The 23,832-nt window shown below is 30.4% G+C and overlaps 2 protein-coding genes across 2 annotated transcripts; both read right to left on the minus strand.

Annotated features, from left to right (window-relative positions):
• Positions 1-3,564: 3,564 nt before the first annotated feature.
• On the minus strand, positions 3,565-4,668 carry LOC126682899 (uncharacterized). Its single transcript, XM_050378663.1, has 2 exons — positions 4,360-4,668; positions 3,565-4,062 (listed from the first exon to the last, which is right to left on the minus strand). Exons 1-2 carry the CDS (start codon positions 4,607-4,609, stop codon positions 3,797-3,799), a joined length of 516 nt encoding a protein of 171 aa, XP_050234620.1. The 5' UTR covers positions 4,610-4,668; the 3' UTR covers positions 3,565-3,796.
• Positions 4,669-22,627: 17,959 nt separating this feature from the next.
• Positions 22,628-23,557, minus strand: LOC126683383 (uncharacterized). Its single transcript, XM_050379254.2, has 2 exons — positions 23,293-23,557; positions 22,628-22,990 (listed from the first exon to the last, which is right to left on the minus strand). The coding sequence occupies exons 1-2, from the start codon at positions 23,504-23,506 to the stop codon at positions 22,725-22,727; spliced, it is 480 nt and encodes a 159-aa protein (XP_050235211.1). The 5' UTR covers positions 23,507-23,557; the 3' UTR covers positions 22,628-22,724.
• Positions 23,558-23,832: the final 275 nt, after the last annotated feature.

A 23,832-nucleotide genomic window follows, 5' to 3' on the forward strand; every position in this document is an offset into this window, starting at 1 on the left:
GAAATTAATTAGCGGTGATAGATATGGATAGTTGACGGGCTTTTCGGGTCGGATTTTTAGCCCAATTTTTATAATTAATACCGTTTTTTCTGGTATTTTATCACTAATTTAACTGTCATATAAATATCTCCAGATGATGATTTTTAGTTTTTTTTTCTTTAACAGTTCCAATAACTCAAATCGAGGCAGTTACATTTGTGAAAAATATAAAATACTTTATAAAGCTATTCTTGATAATCTGATAAAGAACAAATCTGATGTGCTGAAATAAATTATACTTTACTAAAACCACACAATCTTCGTCTATTATATTATAATCGGCTGAAATCTAATTTTTAATCGAAAAACGACATTTATCACATCCAATTCAATGATCCCAAAATTTCCATTGTCCTGGTAGAGAAATAATTTAGTTATTATAGCTGAAAATGGAATTTAAGTACAAGAAGAGAAATTTAAATTTGAAAATTAGTTTAATTAACTGTAATGTTACATATACTAGCAATTTATTACTTTTTTCGAAAATGTAAATTTTATGAAAATAGAAACTTTGAGGTTTTTTTTGTTTCTTATAGACATTTTAGTAGTTTTGACTACTAATTGTGGATATCATTTATTTAGAATTTACAAGCAGTTCAGATAATTTTTTTAAAATAAAAACTAAAATTAATGTAATATTCATTAAAAATATCTTTAAATTCCTTATATGTAAATGTATGGGGCTAAAATACTTACTACTAGTTAGTGATAAATATAAGTTTAATAATAATATGATGCCAAAAAGGAACAGTCTTTTGATGATTCTTTTATCACACAAAATCCATTTTATTTTAGCACCTGAAAATGAGACGAAATTGTCGGTGCGCATGTTGCGTGAACACATTATCCATATATATATATGCCATTTTCTATTGTGAAATTTAATATCCCAAAACCACCAAAATTTTCTTTTCAATTGATAAATTATTAGTTTTACTGTCTTTTGTATTTTTAACTTTTAATAGTATTCTAAACTAAAAAAATTAGACAATTTTAATATTATAAAAATAAAAATATTTAAAACAACTAAATTTAAGTGTAACATCATATTTTTTTATACTTAAAAAAATTCAAATAAGTCTTTTATCATTTAAAAAATTCAAATAAACTCTAAATGAGAATTTAATTAGATAGATAATTAATTAATCTTTTGAATTTTATTAAAACTTAAATAATTAAAAATTGACATGTGTCAATGCCTCCGGATCCGCCATCGCCTTTCTCGGACCAATCACAGCGAGCTTTTAGATTCGCCGCCGCTCGTCTTCCATGAAAGATAAGCTGATCTGCTCGTCCTCTGTGGAAGGATCAACAGATCATGGAGGACGAGCACTTGAGAAGACGACGTGGCGACGACGAGTGATGACGCGATGGTTAACGGTTAGAGAGTTGAGCGGTGGTTTGGTTGAGTTGGGTTAGATTTTTTAGATAAATTTTAGGTATTCTGAAATTTTATAGTCTTTTAGTGAGGTGTCAACTGATGTGGAGGGTGAGTATAATATTCTTTTTAAATGACAGCTCATCATTTTTTAGTTTTTACAGAGACGGCGGTGGTGGCCGGAGTGTGGGTGAGCGACGACGGAATAAAAAATTTGGAATAATTTTGTTTCGAAATAAATCCGATTTAATTAAATTAATTAGAATTTGTAAAAACTAATTAATTTAGTTTGGAAAATTACTATGAGTTTGGTTTGACTTTGGTTTAATTATTATGGGTTTGGTTGGATGAGAGAGAAAGATAGTCACATCAGCAATTTGTTAACTTGGCAATGACGTGGATGCCAAATTGATAAAATTTTAAAAAGTGACTGTAAAAGATAACAAATATGCTAAAATGAGCTGATGATTTTCAAAGATTTAACTATAACTGATAAAATCAACAAAAGTTTGATAGTAAAAAAAATTAGCTAGCCCATATTTTATTGTTTGCCCATCCGGTTTCTAAGGCTACACCCTGACTAATCCAGATCCGACCTGCGTCGCGCACCTGACATGGTGGGGGAGTCAACCAGCGGGGATTTTCTACATTCACAAGACTCGAATCCGAGACCTTACTTAAGTGATAACAAGCCGTTTATCTAAGAATTAACTATTCAATTAGACCGTTTTCACTAAATAATCGAATCAAACAACAAATTTCAATTCGGCTCGATTTTTTTGACCTGGTTCGATTTTTGCTCATGTATGATCATATCTATGAATATAAAATAGATCTCTTGTTTTTTCATTAAAAAATAATTGCTCAATTACTGTTGCACCAACATCTTTGTTTTTTAATTTTTAATTTGATTTAAACTGTTAATATTTTATATTTATATCTTATTAAATTTTATTTTTTCACACACTAATTCTTATATTTTTATTAAAACTTTGGTATATATCCATTGATCTCTCAACTAAATCAATAATTATTTTATAACTATTAAGTGAGATCTTAATTTTTTTACAAGTTGTGGGGGTAAAATGTGTTATATAAAATTTTGAACGACTACAGTGTATAAAACTTGAGGCGTAATATATGTCACTGTCCTAAAAGTATATCAAAGCATACTTCAGGATACAACAACTCTTCTATCTAATGTCGGAGTAGGAACAGGTATAACAGTGTCAAATATATGATACGATCTTCATATCAAAGTAATCCAGCAAATCTGATTTTAAACTTTAAATAAACTTAACAATCAAGTTAATGAATGTAGACATTATTCAGGAAAAATACAAGGTAACCGGGAATCATAGTGGCTGAGAAAATGGAGCAGATTAGTAAAACGTGTTTAGTAAATAAGTAAAACGGATTAAGTAAAATATAATTTAGTCAAGGCTTACCAAAATTTAGGGCCTCAACCAAAATTTAATTTTGCATTGCTAAATTACAGACTTCTCAGATAAACCTTTAAAATTAAATAAATAAATAAAAATAGTTACGGGTTATAAAAAAATTAATCAAGTCTCAGATTAAGCCCATTTGATATTCACCACACCCAAACCCAATTCTACGGGAGATGGGGGAGCGAGCTCATTCCTTATCCCTTAACACATTTATAAGCGTATGATAATCACAAGCAAAATGTCTTAGACTTTCCATGTGGGATTTTGAGTTTTGAAATAACCTTTTGAAAATCAAAAATACACAACAAAATAGGTATAAATGCACCAAAAATCATCAACTTTCGCGTGTTTTTAGTGTTTAACATAATCTTTTAATTTTGGCAAAAAAGTACATGAACTTTCAAAATTTTGCAATTAAAGACATCAACACCGTTTTGGATGTAAAACGACATAGTTTTACATTAAAACGACGCCGTTTTGGATGTAAAATAACACTATTTTTCAAAGGAAAACACATGTGTTTTTAATTGCAAAAAATTGGAAAGTTCATGTTAAATATGCTAAAATTAAAAGATTATGTTAAATACTAAAAACACGCGAAAGTTGGTGATTCTTGAACTTAAAGCGTAATTTTAATAATTTAGTGTTTTTTTAATAGTTTTATGGTTTATCTAAAATTTATTATCGATACAAATATACATAAAATTTTCATTTTTTTATTTCTAACGCGTACACAAATAAAATTGATACTTGCCTTAATTTGAAGACAATGAACGACATATTCTCTATCTAGCTCAAGAGGTCGAAAATCACCACGAGCTAATTACAACAAACAAAAAGCTTAATACAAAACAAAACTCAGCAATAATTTATTAGCAAAAACATGAATTGAAATTCCCTGCAATTCATAATTAAGTTAAAGCTCAGATCAATAGGGCCAACGACGAAGAAGTGGCAGCACATAAAACTTCATCTTGCCGAGATTGCAATGAATTCCATCACCTCCACCGCAAGCAAACAAGTACGGCTTCCATTCTTTAATTACAAACTCGAACCCCTCACCGCCTCCTTGTGATCCATCGGCAATCATAACGGAGTTAGTGAAGTTGCACGTAACGAAATCTCTTAGGTTTGGTACTAAATATACACTATGAGGATGTGTGCTGTTATCTTTTGGTGCATCATACTTGAACACTGCAAAATTTCCATTTCATATCATATGTGTTAGTTACAATATTGCACTCATATTTTTAATACTTTTCAATAGCACTCTAGAAGAATTTTACGCATTTCCGACAAAATTTGCAACAACGTTTGTCGGGAATGCATTCAAAATTAGTTCAATTGTTCATCGCTAAATGTTAAATTAGCAACGATTTTTACTATATTACCATCGGAAAATTTGTCATAAATACATTGTTTTATAGTAGTGTTATAAGAAGCTTTGATTTAATGCTATTGAAGCGAAAGAGAAGAATCGAATCAACTTACCGAGAGTATCATTTACGTAGAGAGGACCGTTCTTGAAAGCCCAATCGGTGTAGTCAAAGCCGAAGGTCCATTTAGCGGAGCCTCCGACGACTATCGTCTTAGGAGTATTTTTGAGGGGGGGACTAGGGCGATGGTGGCCATGTTTAGGAGTGTTCCAACCATACTGCCAATTCCGATTGGCTACACTGACTTGTAGCATGGAAGCACAAAATACAATTAGCATGAATAATTGGAAGTAATTTGGACCCATATTTGAAAAAAAAAAGATAAAGTAGTTGAATTGATCTTATATAAAAGATTGGTTATGTGTTATTGTGGTAGTTGATGAGAAGATGAAGCTGTGTTATGGATGTTTATATAGGCAGAAAATAATAAAAAGACCACGAAGAAAATTGCCAAATTAATTGACCTTTTTTAAAATTTCTATATGGTAATAGTGCAATTTTATGTGAATCTTCCTTGAGTTGATTTTTTCTCTATTAAGTAAAGTCCTCCACTTGCTTCCTTTATTATTTACTATTTTTTTATCTTTTTCATTTTCACACCTTCCACAATTATTGTTTACTAAAGAAAATAAAAATATGGTTTTATTTTTTAAAAAAAATTACTAGCTGAAAAAATACAATTATACTTAATTTTTTTTTTAAAAAAGTTGTGTTTTAAACTTTTTAGCAATATTTTAAATTTTGAAAAATATCAGACTAGTTTATAAAAATGATAATTGTTTTGACTATTTTAAGCCATTATTATAAATTCATGGTGTAAATGATCTTTTTATTTGCTCATTTGATTTGACATAATAAACAAATGATTCATTTTAAAAAAATTCTAAAAATTATGATCTATTTTGAAATGAAATATACTATAGAATTCAACTTTGCAAGTTACATGAAAGGTTGAATTTAACTTTGTAGTCAATCGACAATTATTTTCAGTATATTTTTTTAACCGTCTTATTTTTTCGAGCTAATAATCATTAATTTTCTCTCTCTTGAAAAAAAAAAGGTTCAGAGATGATAAATATTAGGCCAAATTTGTCAATAGTTTTTAAATGAAAATTAGAATCCAATTTTTACGGTAGAACATGTAACAATTTTCACGACTTAGCGGCATTAAAATAAAGAGGTCGGCGTTGTAATTAGTGGAAGTAAAATGGGTTGGTAACGCCATAAATGGTGGTAAAGTTTATGTTAATTAAGAAAGAGTCAAATTTTAGTAGAGCTTAATCAACTGTTTTTCTTTTTTAAGTCTCTAATTTTGACCAAACGAAGTCAATTCTGCCTGAAAAATCAATTATAAAATGGAATTTTAACTGATATACTAGTTGTGAATGCAGAAAATTCCCACTGGTAGACTCACCCACCATGCCAGGTGCGCGACGCGGGTCGGATCCGGATTAGTCAGGGCGAAGCCTTGGAAACCGGATGGGCTTACCAAAAAAAAAAGAACCTAATTTTTGGATTAGAAATTTTATTAGGTCTAAAAAGCGATTGGTTGTTCTTGTTCAATGTATTGATCTACGTCTAGATGATGTGATAATGATGCCAATTAATGGGATTTAAATAGCAGTTTGCACCTTGAGCTTGTGAGGAATAGTGAATTAATACATAAATTAATTTTGTAGGCAAATCAGTACACAAATTTGGTGATTATGTATACTTAGACCCATTTTGATGTAATACCCCGTATTATTCTTAGTATTTATTTTCGCGCGTGTCCAATTTTTATTAAGTAGGACCTCGAAAATAGTTAATAAATTCACGAGATGAATTTATAAGTGTGAAAATGTGATTTGAAGTGTGTTTTGCCTTAAGTTTGACTTTTGGCAATTTTATGTGTTAAATGTGAATTTTGTGATTTTACGCTAAAAAACCGTCAAAATAATTATTTTAATTATTTTATAGGCCCAAAAATATTTTAATTCAGCCCATATGTTATGATTTAATGTTTTTGAATATTTGAGAAACTTGAGTTTATTTTGCCCCTAGAGTTCGATTTATTTACAAGAATGCCATAATGGCAAACTTGTAAATAAATAAAACATCAAACTAATATCTAGATATTTCTCTAGACAAACTTGATGCCCAAGTTTCTTAATCTTCTTTTTTATTATGCTAGAAATATTCATCACCATTTGAGATAGTCATTGTCAAGCTCTCAACTAAAGTACAACCTCCATTTCTTTTCATTTTCTCACAAACATTTCTTAACAAAAAACGTTGCAATTTTCCCGTAGATTTCTAATCTACAATTGCATGTAGGATCAAGGTATACCTTCAACCTCAAATTTTAATTTTAATTTACTGATGTTATTTGGGTTTTAAATACATGCTTAGGTTGTTAAGAATTGTGGTTTGATGCTTAAATAATCGGTTTTAATTATTGTTTTGATGGGTTTCGGTTTTAATTGGTTTTATTATGTGAAATTAAATTATTATTTTTAATTTCTGGACTGATCTAATTAATTAGACTAATGTATGCTTTAAAGTGTGATTTTTGTGGATTAAAAATGTTAAACATTTCGGGTATTAATTTAATGGTTTGGAGTTCGATTTTTAATAGTTTTAAAGGCTTAAAAATCGCTTAAAAGGATAAATAAATGGATTTTAAATTTCTGGAAATAAATTGGTTTATGTTTGAGTTAGATGTTGGGTTGATGGTGAATAAATGTTTAATGGTGAATTTTTAACGGTTTGTTAATCGGGTTTAATTTTTGATAATTGTTTATTCGGTAAAAATTTTTTAAAAAGGGTATTTTCGTCATTTCAATTTCTGGGCAGAAATTATTCATGAAAAATGTATGAAAATATATATGTCGATTATTTATGGAATTTAATTGATTTAATTGAGGTGTTTTGACGGATTAATAATCGGTTTTGATTTTTAATGGTTATTTCGGTTTTAATTGTTAAAATTATGAAAAATAATTTATTTTAATTTTGGGGCTGCTGTTTTGACATGTTAATTAAAATAAATATGTATTGGTTTATTTTTTGGGTGATTAAAATTGTGTAAAAATGATTTTTGAACGTTTTAACGGTTTTAAAGCTCATCGGAGTTTGACCGGAATCCGGTGACCGGAACTTGGTGACCGGAGTGATCAAACCATAGTTGGGATTCTGAGTTTGAGATTTGATGATTTATTAAATTTGGTTGGATTTGGACTTGATTGTCAAAATTTAAAGTTTAGGGGTTAAAATGTAATTTTTGTAAAATAAAGGACCAATCTGTAATTTAACCATATTTCCAGATTATTGATGTGTATAATCTGATGTAAAATGATTTTGAGAATTTTAAAAAAATTTGATGATTTTTGAAAGAATTGGATATGTTTGCCGAAAACTAGAGTTTTTGAGTTAAATTGTATTTTTTTCCAAAATTGAAGGATTACATGGTATGTTAGCTAAAGATTCCAGATTATGTAAGTTAATAATCTGAGATAAAATGATTTTGTTGATTCTGAAATTTATTGATTTACGAAAGGACCTAAATGGTCAATTTTGAAAAGTTTGAGGGTATTTTAGTATTTTAACCAAAAGTGGAATTTACGCTTATGTGGGGCTGTTTTAATAAATTTAAATAAATAACCTTGAAGTGGAAAGTATTATTCTATATAAAAAAATATATTTTATATATTAAAGTATATTCATGAAAAGTGAAATATTTAAATGAATATTTCTGAAAAATGGTTTTATGTATAAAAAGAGATAAGTAAAGAAAAATTGCATGAATACAAACATAGCCTTATTAAATAAGAAATTATTTGGGAGTTGGAATTAATTAATTAAATTAAATTAAGATGGTATAGAGTTAATTCTGGAGTTAGAATTTTATTAATTAAAAGAATTAATATTTTGATCCTAACTAGATTCGACAAGTTGTCGAGCTATCGAGTCGGAGGACCAAGGGAATTAACGGAGTTGTTTAAAGGAGCATTGACGGAGTAATACCGTAGTTAAACGGTTTCTGTGAGTACATGTTTTTACATTTCGGTATTCGTAAAGTCTCCTATTTTAATATACTGTGTGATATATGTGTTGCGGTGTTATATGTTTACATGCCTTGTATGAATGTATGTTTTATGTATATACTATATGTATATATTATTTTGATATAGAAAGGTACACACATAGTTTTGAAAATTATTATGCAATTGCTTATGCTTGATTGTGTGTGTGTGTTACATCGGTTGGCTTCGCTATCGATGTCAGGATTGTGTGTGTGTGTTACATCGGTTGGCTTCGCTATCGATGTCAGGATTGTGTGTGTGTTACATCGGTTGGCTTCGCTATCGATGTCAGGATTGTGTGTGTGTGTTACATCGGTTGGCTTCGCTATCGATGTCAGGATTGTGTGTGTGTGTTACATCGGTTGGCTTCGCTATCGATGTCATTTTATGTGTGTGTTACATCGGTTGGCTTCGCTATCGATGTCAGTTTATGTGTGTGTAAGATCGGTTGGCTGTGCTATCGGTCTCAGGCGATTAGGAAAGATCGGTTGGCTGTGCTATCGGTCTCAGGCGATTAGGAAAGATCGGTTGGCTGTGCTATCGGTCTCAGGTGAATATGGTTGATCGGTTGGCTGTGCTATCGGTCCCATAATATTGTGTGTGTGTGTGTGTGTGTGTATTAGATCGGTTGGCTGTGCTATCGGTCTCAGGTGAATATGGTTGATCGGTTGGCTGTGCTATCGGTCCCATAGTATTGTGTGTGTGTGTATTAGATCGGTTGGCTGTGCTATCGGTCTCAGGTGAATATGGTTGATCGGTTAGCTATGCTATCGACCCCATAGTAATATGTGTGTATATTACATTTGTTAGTTTTGCCATCAATGATAGATGGATGGAATTTGAGAAATGTGTTTTCGATTTAAAAGTCAAGGTGAATGGTTGACTTTTATTGATATGGAATGTCTTGTCAAAATATGTTAAGTGTGAGTTCAAGCTTCAATGGTTTTTAAAATGTTTTCAAAGGTTTTCGAAAATACATAAAGTTATTTTAAATATAAAATGGTTTTCACTTTATGTAATATTTATTTGTAACAGCATGAACTCACTCAGTTTTATACTGACCCACTCCTCCAAACATTTTCAGGGAAAGCTGGTCCGATTTTGAAGGAGGCTTCCGAATGTTTATTTCTCGGAAGTCTATTTTGGTAAAAGACTGTAAAGAAGGTTTTAAGTTCTAGTTGTCCGCAGTAGACTAGTATAGTCTTATTATATTCAAATGTTTTAAAGCGCATTTAAACTCTGATGTTTTGTCTCATCAGCTATTTAATAAATGTTTCATACATTTCTATTTTCAAAGCGAAAAATTTATAGTGTTTTTCAGGCTTGCTACGGGTTTCGGAGCAACCACTCCTATTCCCTAGCGCCGGTCTCGACTCGAGATTTCGGGTCGTGACAAAGGTGGTATCAGAGCAGTTGGTCCAGTTACCTCTGCTAATATGTGAATTGAGTGCAGTTGGTCAGAGATACCACTGCTAGTTGTGTAGATGTTGTATGTACCTATGAGCAATATACAATGTCACTAGGTTAAGTTAGGAAACACTGCGGATTATAGGATTTCCAGTCATGTCTTTTAAACGTTTTCATCGGTCTTTCAAATGATTTTCAAAACGTCCTGTCCTATGTGTGGTGTCAGGATATGAGTTAGATGTGTGTGTTAGCACAATATATGTTCGTGGTTACTCGAGTAAGCATTACGCTTTCGAGTATATAGTCTGCGAAGAGTTGTATACTCTCGAGACTCATATTATCTATGAAATGTGTGTTTATTATGAGTATGGTTTATTGATTGATGTGGTATGTTTATAGCGTAATCACTGAAAGGAGTGATGCTTTCGAATGTGATAAAGTCTGCGTAGAGAGATATACTCACGAGACTTGCGTATGTGCTTTAGCCGAGAATTCCTAAATGAGTTGATTATCATTAGGATATGGCTTATATGTATGACATATGGTGATATGTGCGTTGTGAATTGTTAATTGAATGATTATATGCTTTGATTGTTGTTTAGTCTATGTAGAGTAGTACACTCTCGAGGCTTATGGTATGTGTTATGATGGAGTAAATCATAAATGAATTGGGTTTTCTTTGAGCCTAATTTTTATGTATTGGTGATGGCTATAATTTGATTATGTACATGTAATGTGATTGATTGTTGTGTGCATGCAATGGAATAGTGTATACGAAACGTATAGAACACGTGAAATATAGCCATATATGACATAGACAAATGAAATTGTTATTAGAGCCTAATACGTAAAGTAAGAATGAGACGCGACTACGTATACGATAAAGACTTTGCGAACATGATACGTATATCATGTTATTGAGAACATGTTTAGATTTCTTTGTGCTTTAGAATGGCCGAGCAAAGAAATACGCGAGCGCGTGCAGGCGCAAGACGATTAAACGAGACTTTAGGAAAAGCCTTAGATAATGAACGTGTACCAGTTCAACCGACGGATAGAGGCCGTGGACAAGGTAGAGGTCGAGAAGGACCTGTAGTATATCAAGCTGGGAATGTGCAGGCACCAGGAATGCCGCAACAACCCAATATTGAAATACATCATTTAGTAACAGAAGTTACTGATTTGTGGAGTTATGCGTTAATAATGGTGCAGTGGATGCAACACCAGCATCAACGAGAAGAGATAAATGTTGATAGAGATCTGGTGTTAGCATACGTAAAACTGAGCCCAAAAGATTTAGATGGATCAAGTGATGCATTAGACTTTTTGGAGGAAGTCGAGCAAAATGCTCGTAGACTTCAAGCTAACGAAAGACAGACAATGTTGTTAATGGAGATGTCGATGAAAGGTCCAGCCAAGGATTGGTTTCGACAAGTAATTGGACCAATAATGGGTCATATAACATGGGCAGTGTTTGTGACTCGATTTATGGATTTCTTCCTACCGTTTGCGGTAATGGAAGGTAATCGAGACAAACTGTTATCGTTAACTCGAGGTAACAGATCTGTTCAGAAATACGTTACCGAGTTTAATCGATTGAGCAGATTTGCTCCAGACTTGATGGCAGATCGAGTCGGAGTAAACCCCATGTTTGTGAAGGGATTATGACCTCAGTTTATAGGACTGTTGAGTCAGAGAGATAGGGATTTTGTGCAAGTTGTCGACGACGTAAGACAACTGGAAAGCATATTAATCCAATTTGGTAAATTTTCTGACCCCTCACAACTGAATGAAGTCAGAGATGAATGTTTTGGCTATGGAAACCAAACTTCAAGGAAAATAAGAGAAGAGACGATAAAAATCTTTTGGAATAAGTGATTTCGCAGAGCCCTATGTCTATAGAAACTTACGATGGCGCCATTTTTATAAAAACATATGTCTTTAATGAAAAAGGAATGTTTTATGAACACATGATTGTGCCCGGAGACGATTTATGCCGGCATTGCATTGGCACGAATAGAATTGCATCACTACATCCATATTGTGTTCACTATTAGGACATGCATCATGTACATTATGTATGTTGAAAAGAAAAGAGGAATGTTATTGCAACTCTTGGTGATGAGAGAAGTCATCACACTGGTGCACAATTATGGCATGATTTTATAAGTGGAAAAAAAAACTAAGTAATTTTAAACAGATAAGTTTCTAACGTAAGTACGCTGAGACATTGGCTCTGCAATGTAAAGAAAGGAATAGGACAAGGAAAATATACCTTGTAAGGCCTAAATAAGGAGATATGTTTATAGAGTAATGAACAACATGGTATGAAACATTCTGAGACTTAAATGGAAAAGTCTCCAAAGAAGTATTGATGATGTGGAAAAGAAAATGTTGGAGTATAAGTGATATTATAATTCGAGGACGAATTATTTTAAGGAGGGGAGAATGTAATACCCCGTATTATTCTTAGTATTTATTTTCGCGCGTGTCCAATTTTTATTAAGTAGGACCTCGAAAATAATTAATAAATTCACGAGATGAATTTATAAGTGTGAAAATGTGATTTGAAGTGTGTTTTGTCTTAAGTTTGACTTTTGGCAATTTTATGTGTTAAATGTGAATTTTGTGATTTTACGCTAAAAAACCGTCAAAATAATTATTTTAATTATTTTGTAGGCCCAAAAATATTTTAATTCAGCCCATATGTTATGATTTAATGTTTTTGAATATTTGAGAAACTTGAGTTTATTTTGCCCCTAGAGTTCGATTTATTTACAAGAATGCCATAATGGCAAACTTGTAAATAAATAAAACATCAAACTAATATCTAGATATTTCTCTAGACAAACTTGATGCCCAAGTTTCTTAATCTTCTTCTTCATTATGCTAGAAATATTCATCACCATTTGAGATAGCCATTGTCAAGCTCTCAACTAAAGCACAACCTCCATTTCTTTTCATTTTCTCACAAACATTTCTTAACAAAAAACGTTGCAATTTTCCCGTAGATTTCTAATCTACAATTGCATGTAGGATCAAGGTATACCTTCAACCTCAAATTTTAATTTTAATTTACTGATGTTATTTGGGTTTTAAATACATGCTTAGGTTGTTAAGAATTGTGGTTTGATGCTTAAATAATCGGTTTTAATTATTGTTTTGATGGGTTTCGGTTTTAATTGGTTTTATTATGTGAAATTAAATTATTATTTTTAATTTCTGGGCTGATCTAATTAATTAGACTAATGTATGCTTTAAAGTGTGATTTTTGTGGATTAAAAATGTTAAACATTTCGGGTATTAATTTAATGGTTTGGAGTTCGATTTTTAATAGTTTTAAAGGCTTAAAAATCGCTTAAAAGGATAAATAAATGGATTTTAAATTTCTGGAAATAAATTGGTTTATGTTTGAGTTAGATGTTGGGTTGATGGTGAATAAATATTTAATGGTGAATTTTTAATGGTTTGTTAATCGGGTTTAATTTTTGATAATTGTTTATTCGGTAAAAATTGTTTAAAAAGGGTATTTTCGTCATTTCAATTTCTGGGCAGAAATTATTCATGAAAAATGTATGAAAATATATATGTCGATTATTTATGGAATTTAATTGATTTAATTGAGGTGTTTTGACGGATTAATAATCGGTTTTGATTTTTAATGGTTATTTCGGTTTTAATTGTTAAAATTATGAAAAATAATTTATTTTAATTTTGGGGCTGCTGTTTTGACATGTTAATTAAAATAAATATGTATTGGTTTATTTTTTGGGTGATTAAAATTGTGTAAAAATGATTTTTGAATGTTTTAACGGTTTTAAAGCTCATCGGAGTTTGACCGGAATCCGGTGACCGGAACTTGGTGACCGGAGTGATCAAACCATAGTTGGGATTCTGAGTTTGAGATTTGATGATTTATTAAATTTGGTTGGATTTGGACTTGATTGTCAAAATTTAAAGTTTAGGGGTTAAAATGTAATTTTTGTAAAAATAAAGGACCAATCTGTAATTTAACCATATTTCCAGATTATTGATGTGTATAATCTGATGTAAAATGATTTTGAGAATTTTAAAATTTTTTGATGATTTTTGAAAGAATTGGATATGTTTGCCGAAAACTAGAGTTTTTGAGTTAAATTGTATTTTTTTTCCAAAATTGAAGGATTACATGGTATGTTAGCTAAAGATTCCAGATTATGTAAGTTAATAATCTGAGATAAAATGATTTTGTTGATTCTGAAATTTATTGATTTACGAAAGGACCTAAATGGTCAATTTTGAAAAGTTTGAGGGTATTTTAACCAAAAGTGGAATTTATGCTTATGTGGGGCTGTTTTAATAAATTTAAATAAATAACCTTGAAGTGGAAAGTATTATTCTATATAAAGAAATATATTTTATATATTAAAGTATATTCATGAAAAGTGAAATATTTAAATGAATATTTCTGAAAAATGGTTTTATGTATAAAAAGAGATAAGTAAAGAAAAATTGCATGAATACAAACATAGCCTTATTAAATAAGAAATTATTTGGGAGTTGGAATTAATTAATTAAATTAAATTAAGATGGTATAGAGTTAATTCTGGAGTTAGAATTTTATTAATTAAGAGAATTAATATTTTGATCCTAACTAGATTCGACAAGTTGTCGAGCTATCGAGTCGGAGGACCAAGGGAATTAACGGAGTTGTTTAAAGGAGCATTGACGGAGTAATACCGTAGTTAAACGGTTTCTGTGAGTACATGTTTTTACATTTCGGTATTCGTAAAGTCTCCTATTTTAATATACTGTGTGATATATGTGTTGCGGTGTTATATGTTTACATGCCTTGTATGGATGTATGTTTTATGTATATACTATATGTATATATTATTTTGATATAGAAAGGTACACACATAGTTTTGAAAATTATTATGCAATTGCTTATGCTTGATTGTGTGTGTGTGTTACATCGGTTGGCTTCGCTATCGATGTCAGGATTGTGTGTGTGTGTTACATCGGTTGGCTTCGCTATCGATGTCAGGATTGTGTGTGTGTTACATCGGTTGGCTTCGCTATCGATGTCAGGATTGTGTGTGTGTGTTACATCGGTTGGCTTCGCTATCGATGTCAGGATTGTGTGTGTGTGTTACATCGGTTGGCTTCGCTATCGATGTCAGGATTGTGTGTGTGTGTTACATCGGTTGGCTTCGCTATCGATGTCATTTTATGTGTGTGTGTTACATCGGTTGGCTTCGCTATCGATGTCAGTTTATGTGTGTGTAAGATCGGTTGGCTGTGCTATCGGTCTCAGGCGATTAGGAAAGATCGGTTGGCTGTGCTATCGGTCTCAGGCGATTAGGAAAGATCGGTTGGCTGTGCTATCGGTCTCAGGTGAATATGGTTGATCGGTTGGCTGTGCTATCGGTCCCATAATATTGTGTGTGTGTGTGTGTGTGTATTAGATCGGTTGGCTGTGCTATCGGTCTCAGGTGAATATGGTTGATCGGTTGGCTGTGCTATCGGTCCCATAGTATTGTGTGTGTGTATTAGATCGGTTGGCTGTGCTATCGGTCTCAGGTGAATATGGTTGATCGGTTAGCTATGCTATCGACCCCATAGTAATATGTGTGTATATTACATTTGTTAGTTTTGCCATCAATGATAGATGGATGGAATTTGAGAAATGTGTTTTCGATTTAAAAGTCAAGGTGAATGGTTGACTTTTATTGATATGGAATGTCTTGTCAAAATATGTTAAGTGTGAGTTCAAGCTTCAATGGTTTTTAAAATGTTTTCAAAGGTTTTCGAAAATACATAAAGTTATTTTAAATATAAAATGGTTTTCACTTTATGTAATATTTATTTGTAACAGCATGAACTCACTCAGTTTTATACTGACCCACTCCATCAAACATTTTCAGGGAAAGCTGGTCCGATTTTGAAGGAGGCTTCCGAATGTTTATTTCTCGGAAGTCTATTTTGGTAAAAGACTGTAAAGAAGGTTTTAAGTTCTAGTTGTCCGCAGTAGACTAGTATAGTCTTATTATATTCAAATGTTTTAAAGCGCATTTAAACTCTGATGTTTTGTCTCATCAGCTATTTAATAAATGTTTCATACATTTCTATTTTCAAAGCGAAAAATTTATAGTGTTTTTCAGGCTTGCTACGGGTTTCGGAGCAACCACTCCCATTCCCTAGCGCCGGTCTCGACTCGAGATTTCGGGTCGTGACATTTGACAAACTAGTTTACAAGTTAGGGAGGTAAATTGTCAATTAAGGGGACAATTAGCTTACAAATTAAGAGGTAAACTGCCAAAATCAAGCTAATTGTCCATAATCACCAATTTCGTATACTGATTTGTCCACAAAAATAATTTATAGCTTAATTGTCCATTGCTTATAAGTTGAGGGGGCATATTACTACTTAAGTCCAATTAATGGTAATGCTAATTACGGGTGAAATACTAAATACTTAGTAGGTTATCAAATTATCAACTTATTTCGAAAAAAATACCGAACAATGATTTATTTCTAAAAGAGCATCAAACTTTCAAAAGATATACTAACATTGATTTATTTTTAGAAGATTATCAAACTGTTAATTTATTTTAAAAAGGATATCGAACATTAATCTATTTTTAAAAAGTTATTTTTAAATTTTTGTTCAATGAAAGGTTTTTTAATTAAATTGAGGATTTATGTACGTGTAGTTTATATGACAAATTATTATTCACAAATTCTCACATATGATTCAGATGATTGAAAAATTAAATTTTGGTAACCTTTTAAAAATAAATTAATATTTGATACTTTTTTTGGTAAATAAATTGATAGTTTGATAGCCTTTTTAAAAAGGCCAAATGACTGAAAATGGGCAAACCTTTCATGAAAGTTTCACAAAAGTTCAAACCTTTCAATTTTATCTAATTTCTCCTGAAATTCATGATTTCGTTTCAATTTTATCAAACCACACAATTTTACTTATGTGGCGCTGATGTGTGACATGCCACATCAGCGACACGTAGGCGCCATATGAGAAAAATTACACAATTGGATAAAATTGAAACGAAATCATGCATTTCAGGACAAATTGAATAAAATTGAAAAGTTTAGACTTTTGTGAAACTTTCATGAAAGGGTTGGCCTTTTTTGGTTATTTGACTTTTAAAAAATAAAAATCAAACGTTCATTATCCTTTTTGATATATTAGATTGTTTGATAGCCTTTTAGAAATAAATCAATGTTCACTAAATTTTTTTAAAATAAAATAATAGTTTGATAACATACCAAGTATTTGACCCCATTAATTACCATTTCAATTTTACTAATAAAACGCTCATTTAAAAAAAATTAAATTATATAAAATAAAATATTATTTTACGTGATTATCCTACAAATTAATGTCATCTTCGACTAGAAAGAAAATAATGAGATCTTCCTTTTTCCATTAGTGACAATCAGAATTCAGGCTCAGAAGAGTCAAAATTTTGTTGTTCAAATGATATTTAAAAAAATCAAACGATGTACCGTTTAACTATATTTTTTTTAATCTCTATTAATCCAAACGACGTATTGGTTGATTTTTTATTTTTTATTTTTACACTAAACGACATGTTTAAGATCATTACTATAAATTGTCTATAATATATTATAAAAACAATTAACTCAAAATGAGAATGAAATTATAATATCTTGAATAATTGAATAGAAAATATAATTAGTTTTAATAATTAGGTGGAATGACTGAAAATAATTTGAGTCTTAGGTATTTGATTGAAAGTTGAGGAAGTCGATGTGTGGCGAGTCTGGATCCACGACGATGCATTTTTAATGTTGAGGATGGATCCAACGCGGAGGCGAGTGAGGTGCTCTATACATTGCGACAGGCATCAAACTTTCCGCCTGCGTCAACTCGATTTTTCTGAGGGTACTGTTCCACCAATGAAGTTTACTGAGGTGGATCCGATTTTGAGGGGGCTCTCCGTGCATGGTCATATGTTCAAATGCCACCAGTTTAACTGGCTCGGGCAATACTGATTCCATAAATTTATAATGCTCGAGCCAACGACAGCCACGTGCGATCATGCGAATTGCGACTGTCACCCATTCTTCTGATTGCATCCAATCAGTACAGATGGCAGGCGATTCTACAGTAAAGAAAAGTGAAAAAAAAGGTTTTGTTTTAGGAAAGAGGAAAAAGAGCGAAAACAAAATAAGGTACATACAAATTTTTTTTCTCAACACACACTTAAGGTTTATTTCCTCAATATAGAGTTAAACAAGAGAAAATTAGGGAAAACACTCCATTTTTTAAAATAATAGTAAATTATACCTCAATAAGGAAAAGATAGAGAAAATACCTCACCTTTTTAGTACTTTTATTTTTTTACTCTAAAGTCTTTTTTTATTGTAATAATACTTATTTTTTACTCCAAGCATTTTATTTTTACTCTAACATGTGTATCTTTTTTTTTTTTCAGATCTCTCTCTCTCTCTCTCTCTCTCTCTCTCTTCTTCTTCTTCTTCTTCTTCTTCTTCTTCTTCTTTTTTATCTCCATTTTTTATTCTTCTCATGTTTCTTCTTATTCTTCATTTATTTTTCTTCTTCTTTATCACGTCGTTCCTTCAACGATCCGCCATTACTCCGCGTTGCTCCAGCTTCGCCCCGCCTTTGCTTCGTTTTCGCTCCGTGGTTGATTCTCCGTTCTTCCATATATTAGCGATTTTTTTTTAACTCTTGGTGATTGTTACGATTTATTTTAACTCTCAGATCTAAAAAATTGTTCTTGAATTTTTTAAGTTTAAGATCTGAAAATCTGCATTAAATACGATTTTATGATAAAAAAATGATTTTCTGCAGAAAAAACGATTTTCTGCAGAAAACAGCATCTGATTATCATATCGTTATCACTATGACGTTATCATATCATTATCATAACACTGCAGAGAAAAAAAAATATTCTCTAAAAAAAGTGTTTGATTATCATTTCGGTATCATTAACGTTAGCATATTTGGATCATAACGCTATCATATCAATATCATAATATTATATGGTTATGATAATAGTATGATAAGATTATGATATAGTTATGATAAAGTACGTCATGATAATGTTATGATAATATTTTTTGATAATGTTATGATAAAGTATATTATGATAATGTTATGATAATAGTTTTTGATAATGTTATGATAAAGTATATTATGATAATGTTATGATAATTATATGATAAAAGGTTACGATATAGTTATGATAAAGTACGTCATGATAATTTTATGATAATATTTTATGATACTGTAATGATAAAATATATTATGATAATGTTATGATAATTTTTATAAAAATAGGTTATGATAATAGTATGATAAAATTAATGATAATAGTATGATAACGTACGAAAAATAATTTTTTACAGAAACATTATGATACTGAGATGATAATGTCACTGTTGCTTTTATGAAAAAATTATTTACGAGTCGTTTTTTTTTTTTGCATATTTTTAAATCAGAAACTAAAATAATTATTTTTTAATTAATTGCAAGCTAAAATTGTGATTGAACTATTTTTTATCTTTAAACAAGTTTAATTTTGTATTTTGCAGCTATTCATTATTCAGAGAGAGAGAGAGAGAGAGAGAGAGAGAGAGAGAGAGAGAGAGAGAGAGAGAGAGAGAGAGAGAGAGAAAGAGAGCATGTGATGGAGAGAGAAAAAAACATGTGCTGGAGAGAGAAAAAGACATGTTAAATTGCATGTGCTATGAATTAGAGTAAATGTATAAATATTTAATCACTGAGAGTAAAAAAATAATAAAGCCAAAATAGTGAAGTATTTTTAGTATCTTTTCCTTATTGAGGTAGTATTTCCTATTTTTTTTTTATTTTAGGTAAATATCTAATAAGCCCTATGTCATTTGGCCCAAAATATTTTTTCTTTTTAAAATTAACCTGAAACAGTTACATTGGTGCAATTTGTCCTTTTCAAATTTTTTTGATGATAAACTAACACTATTAATTTTTCAAATTTTTCCGGCGAGGAGGATCAGCTAACCCTCCTCGGCACCCCTTGTTCCAACCCTGTTTGCCATTGGTAGCAGATCTCTTCTTTCATTTGATATAAAAAAATACATTCTTAATTTACTTTTATTTTTTAGCTTCATTTTTTTAGTTATATCAAAATTCTAAAAAATCAATCTATTTAACCCGTTTCAGCATATTCAATATTTTTTGTAGCCATTTTTTAAACCGAACCGATATTTTACCTATGTGTTTATCATGTTATTGCCAACTCAGCATATTGTCGATGTGGCAACACTCCTAATCACTTCAAATTCAATTAAACCACATAATAACCTAATCAATATCAGACTCAATGTTTAAATCAATTTTTTTGTCGAAAGATGGAATTTTTAAATCAAATTATTTAATGATTATTATTATAAAATTCATATATATTTTTAAAAAATAATATTTATTGATTAACTAATAAACTAATTTAAACTAAATTAAAATTACAATTAATTTAAATAAACTTTATTAAATCAATATCTAATTTTATTAAATCATAATTTATCCCGAGATAAGATTTATCCCGGAATTTTAGATTATGCCATCCTCCACTCCCGCCGTCGTCTTCTCGCACTCCGAAAATCACTCCGGCCACAGCCCAAAAACCACTCCGCCTTCAAATCTTCTTCTTCACGATATGGGTTCATACCATCTTCTCTATTGGAGAAGAAGATCTGAACCCAGATCTTCTTCTCAGATAGTTTTCTTAAATCTGAACGTAGATTTCCGATCTTTGATGGCCACAAATTAAAATAAATGTTTTAGTTCGGTTGGTTGTTTTGGCTAAGTGAATAATCAAAGTTTATTAATATCAATTATTAAAGGATTAGTTGCAAATTAAATCACGAATTTTAGCGTGATTTGCAATTATAATATAAACTTTAAAATTTAGTAAATTTAGATACCAACTTTCATTTTTTGGCAAATTAAAACACCGTTTCATTTTCCAATACAAATTTATTAAGTTGGAATCCAAAATTATCACGTAAGCTAACATGTTGAAAAATAAACAGTGTTTTGATTAGCCAAAAATTGAAAATTGGTGCTTGATTTTACTAAGTTTTAAAATTCATGTTTTAATTTCTAATTGTGCTAAGTTCGCGATTTAATTTACAACGTGTTAACCTATGTGGCAATTACTTAAATCCAGCATGTGAACATATATGGCAATTCTGGCTTCCAACTCAACAATTTTACATTAGAAAGCAAACAGTGTTCTAATTTACCAAGGTGTGAAAGTTGATATATGAATTTGTCAAGTTTAAACGTTTATGTTATAATTGCAAATCATACTAAAGTTCATGATTTAATTTGGAATTAATCAATTATTAAAAAATAAAAATAAAATAAAAGAACTAATTTTGATGTAAATTCTTTATTAAATAGTACTTAGAGCGTAAAATTATTTTATAAGTCTTATATAAACTACAATAATATTTTAAATTTCTAAAAATTATAAAATAACATTATGTATATCTATAGTTTGATAAATTTGGTCTGTTTAGTTAATTTAAAAATTTCATACTAAAAATTGAACAAAAACCGAACAAATCTAAATTATTAAACATAAATCAAACTAATTAAAATTAAAATTTGGTTTAATCGGTTAATACAGTTATATCCGATACTGCACATCCCTATATACACAAAGTGTGCTTGCTACCAATAGTGACGGACATACTATAGGTTCAAGGGGTGCATTGGCCCCCTTGAATTTTAAAAAGAAAAATTCTACCTTAAAAAAGTAATCATGTACTGATAAAATATTTAATTTGACCCATCTAAGTAACATAATTTCATATGCCAGCACCAATTAATTGCTTTTCTTTCATAATTATAATGCCCACAAATTAAGAGCACACCATGTATTTCAAAAATAAATTAAATTTTCAGTTCAAAAGAATTGTTTTATCTTCTATATTAGCAATTTATTTATCATTAATATTTCTAATCACACTTGTAAACTTTAAAATTTATGTGTTATTATATTTAAAATAAAAAATTTATTTAGAATTTATTTGATATAAAATAATCTATTTCATAAATATCTAAAATAAAATTTAAAAATAAACTAAGAATAATATGTATTATGTAGTTCTAAATATTATAATTTGTGAATATTATTTTGTTTTCATTTATTTTTCGATAAAGTTGTCATAAGTCTTATCAGTTACGACAGCTAATGTTGTTCGGACTTTTTCAAAATCATTCTTATTAAAAGTTTATTGCATAGTGAGATGGAAGATGAACTGCTAAACAATTGTTTGATTATTTACATCGAAAACAAGTGTTTGTAAAAATTATTAATAAAATTATTATACAATAGGTTCAAAAGATGAAAGATCGAAAATAAATGCTATTAGAATAAAATACTTTATTAATTTTTGTATATAAAATAGTTATAAAAAAAAATTCTATATATAAAATATTATTACTTTATACCATTTTTTTAAAATGCAGTATACATTTTTTATTTTCGTATATTTAATTTGAATCCTCCAAAAAAAAAAATCTGCGCCCGTAACTGGCTACCAGACTTTGAATATATTTATAATTATAAAAGCATAATAATAAATGTACGTATACGTATTTAAATATATATGAGAAACATTTATCTAGACCGGTTTTTATAGACACGTACCAAATTTAATAATAGTAAACATTATTTGAGTGTGGTTAATGAAGATGATAAAAGTAAAAAATATATATATATAAATAAATGACGTATTTTCTATCTGGCTCGTGAGATCAATTACAACAAACAAAATGCTTAGCAGAAAACAAAATTCAATAATAATTTTATTAGCAAAAAATTGAATTGAATTTTTGTGTGTGAGATCATAATAAATTAGGGCAGCACTGCCTCTTCCCTGGAACATGCATAAAATAACATTTGAATCAGTACCAAATACGACTTGGAAGTGGCAGCACATTGAACTTCATCTTGCCAAGATTGCAATGAATGCCTTCACCTCCCCCGCAAGCAAACAAGTGAGGCTTAAATTCTTTTAGCACAAACTCGAACCCCTTACCGCCTCCTTGCGCCCCGTCCGCAACCTTTACGGCGTTAGTGAGGTTGCAAGTGTCGAAACTCTCTTGATTCGGTAGCAAATATACGCTATGAGGATGTGTGGTGTTATCTTTTGGTAAATCATACTTGAACACTGCAAAATTTCCATTTCATATCATGTATTAAATTTTTTATTTTCCAATAACACGACTAGAACTTTCGCATTTCTGACGGGAAAACTAATGCTACATTTTCTGACGAGTTTTTGCAATGAATGTTCCTTTTTCGTCAATAATTAGTCAGAAATACGTTGATTTTTTAAAGTTTAAGTCCATCGCTAAATATTAAATTAGCAATGATATTAAATATGTCGACAAAACGTTATTTTCTAGTAGTATTATAAAGAGCTTTGATTTAATGTTACCGAAGTGAAATAGAAGGATCGAATCAACTTACCAAGAGTATCATTTACGTAGAAAGGACCGTGCTTGAAAGCCCAATAGGTGTAGTCAAAGCCGAAAGTCCAATTAGCGGAGGAGCCTCCGACGACTACCGTCTCAGGAGTATCTGTGCGCCGGCGGTGGTAGCCATGTCGATTGGCTGTACTAACTCTCAACGTGGAAGCACAAAGCACAACTAGCATGAATATTTGGACGTAATTTGGACCCATATTTAAAGAAAAAATATAAAGTAGTTAAAATTGACCTTATAGGAAAGATTGGTTATGTGTTTTGTGGTAGATGAGCCTATGGTATGGAAGTTTATATATGGATAAATTGAGAGAAAGACAGCTAAGAAAATTGCCAAATATACCTTTTATCTAATTGTTATCTTTTCATTTTCACATCATGCACAATTTGTTTTTTCTAGATCATATCCAACTTGAATTATTTGCCTTATCTAAAAATAGGCAAAGTTCTAACCAGTTAGAAATTCTAAAATTCCAACTAATTTTTATGCTATTATAGAATAAATTAAATCATTGAAATAAATATT

This window comes from Mercurialis annua, linkage group LG5 (genome assembly GCF_937616625.2).
Source record: "Mercurialis annua linkage group LG5, ddMerAnnu1.2, whole genome shotgun sequence".
NCBI classification, from domain to species: domain Eukaryota; kingdom Viridiplantae; phylum Streptophyta; class Magnoliopsida; order Malpighiales; family Euphorbiaceae; genus Mercurialis; species Mercurialis annua.

Excerpts from the sequence above, each read along its gene's own strand:
- LOC126682899 (XM_050378663.1), bottom strand. The coding sequence starts at position 4,609 with ATGGGTCCAAATTACTTCCAATTATTCATGCTAATTGTATTTTGTGCT. Across the intron at positions 4,063-4,359 it reads CTACGTAAATGATACTCTCG|TGTTCAAGTATGATGCACCA; the intron begins GTAAGTTGATTC and ends GAAATTTTGCAG.
- LOC126683383 (XM_050379254.2), bottom strand. The coding sequence starts at position 23,506 with ATGGGTCCAAATTACGTCCAAATATTCATGCTAGTTGTGCTTTGTGCT. Across the intron at positions 22,991-23,292 it reads CTACGTAAATGATACTCTTG|TGTTCAAGTATGATTTACCA; the intron begins GTAAGTTGATTC and ends GAAATTTTGCAG.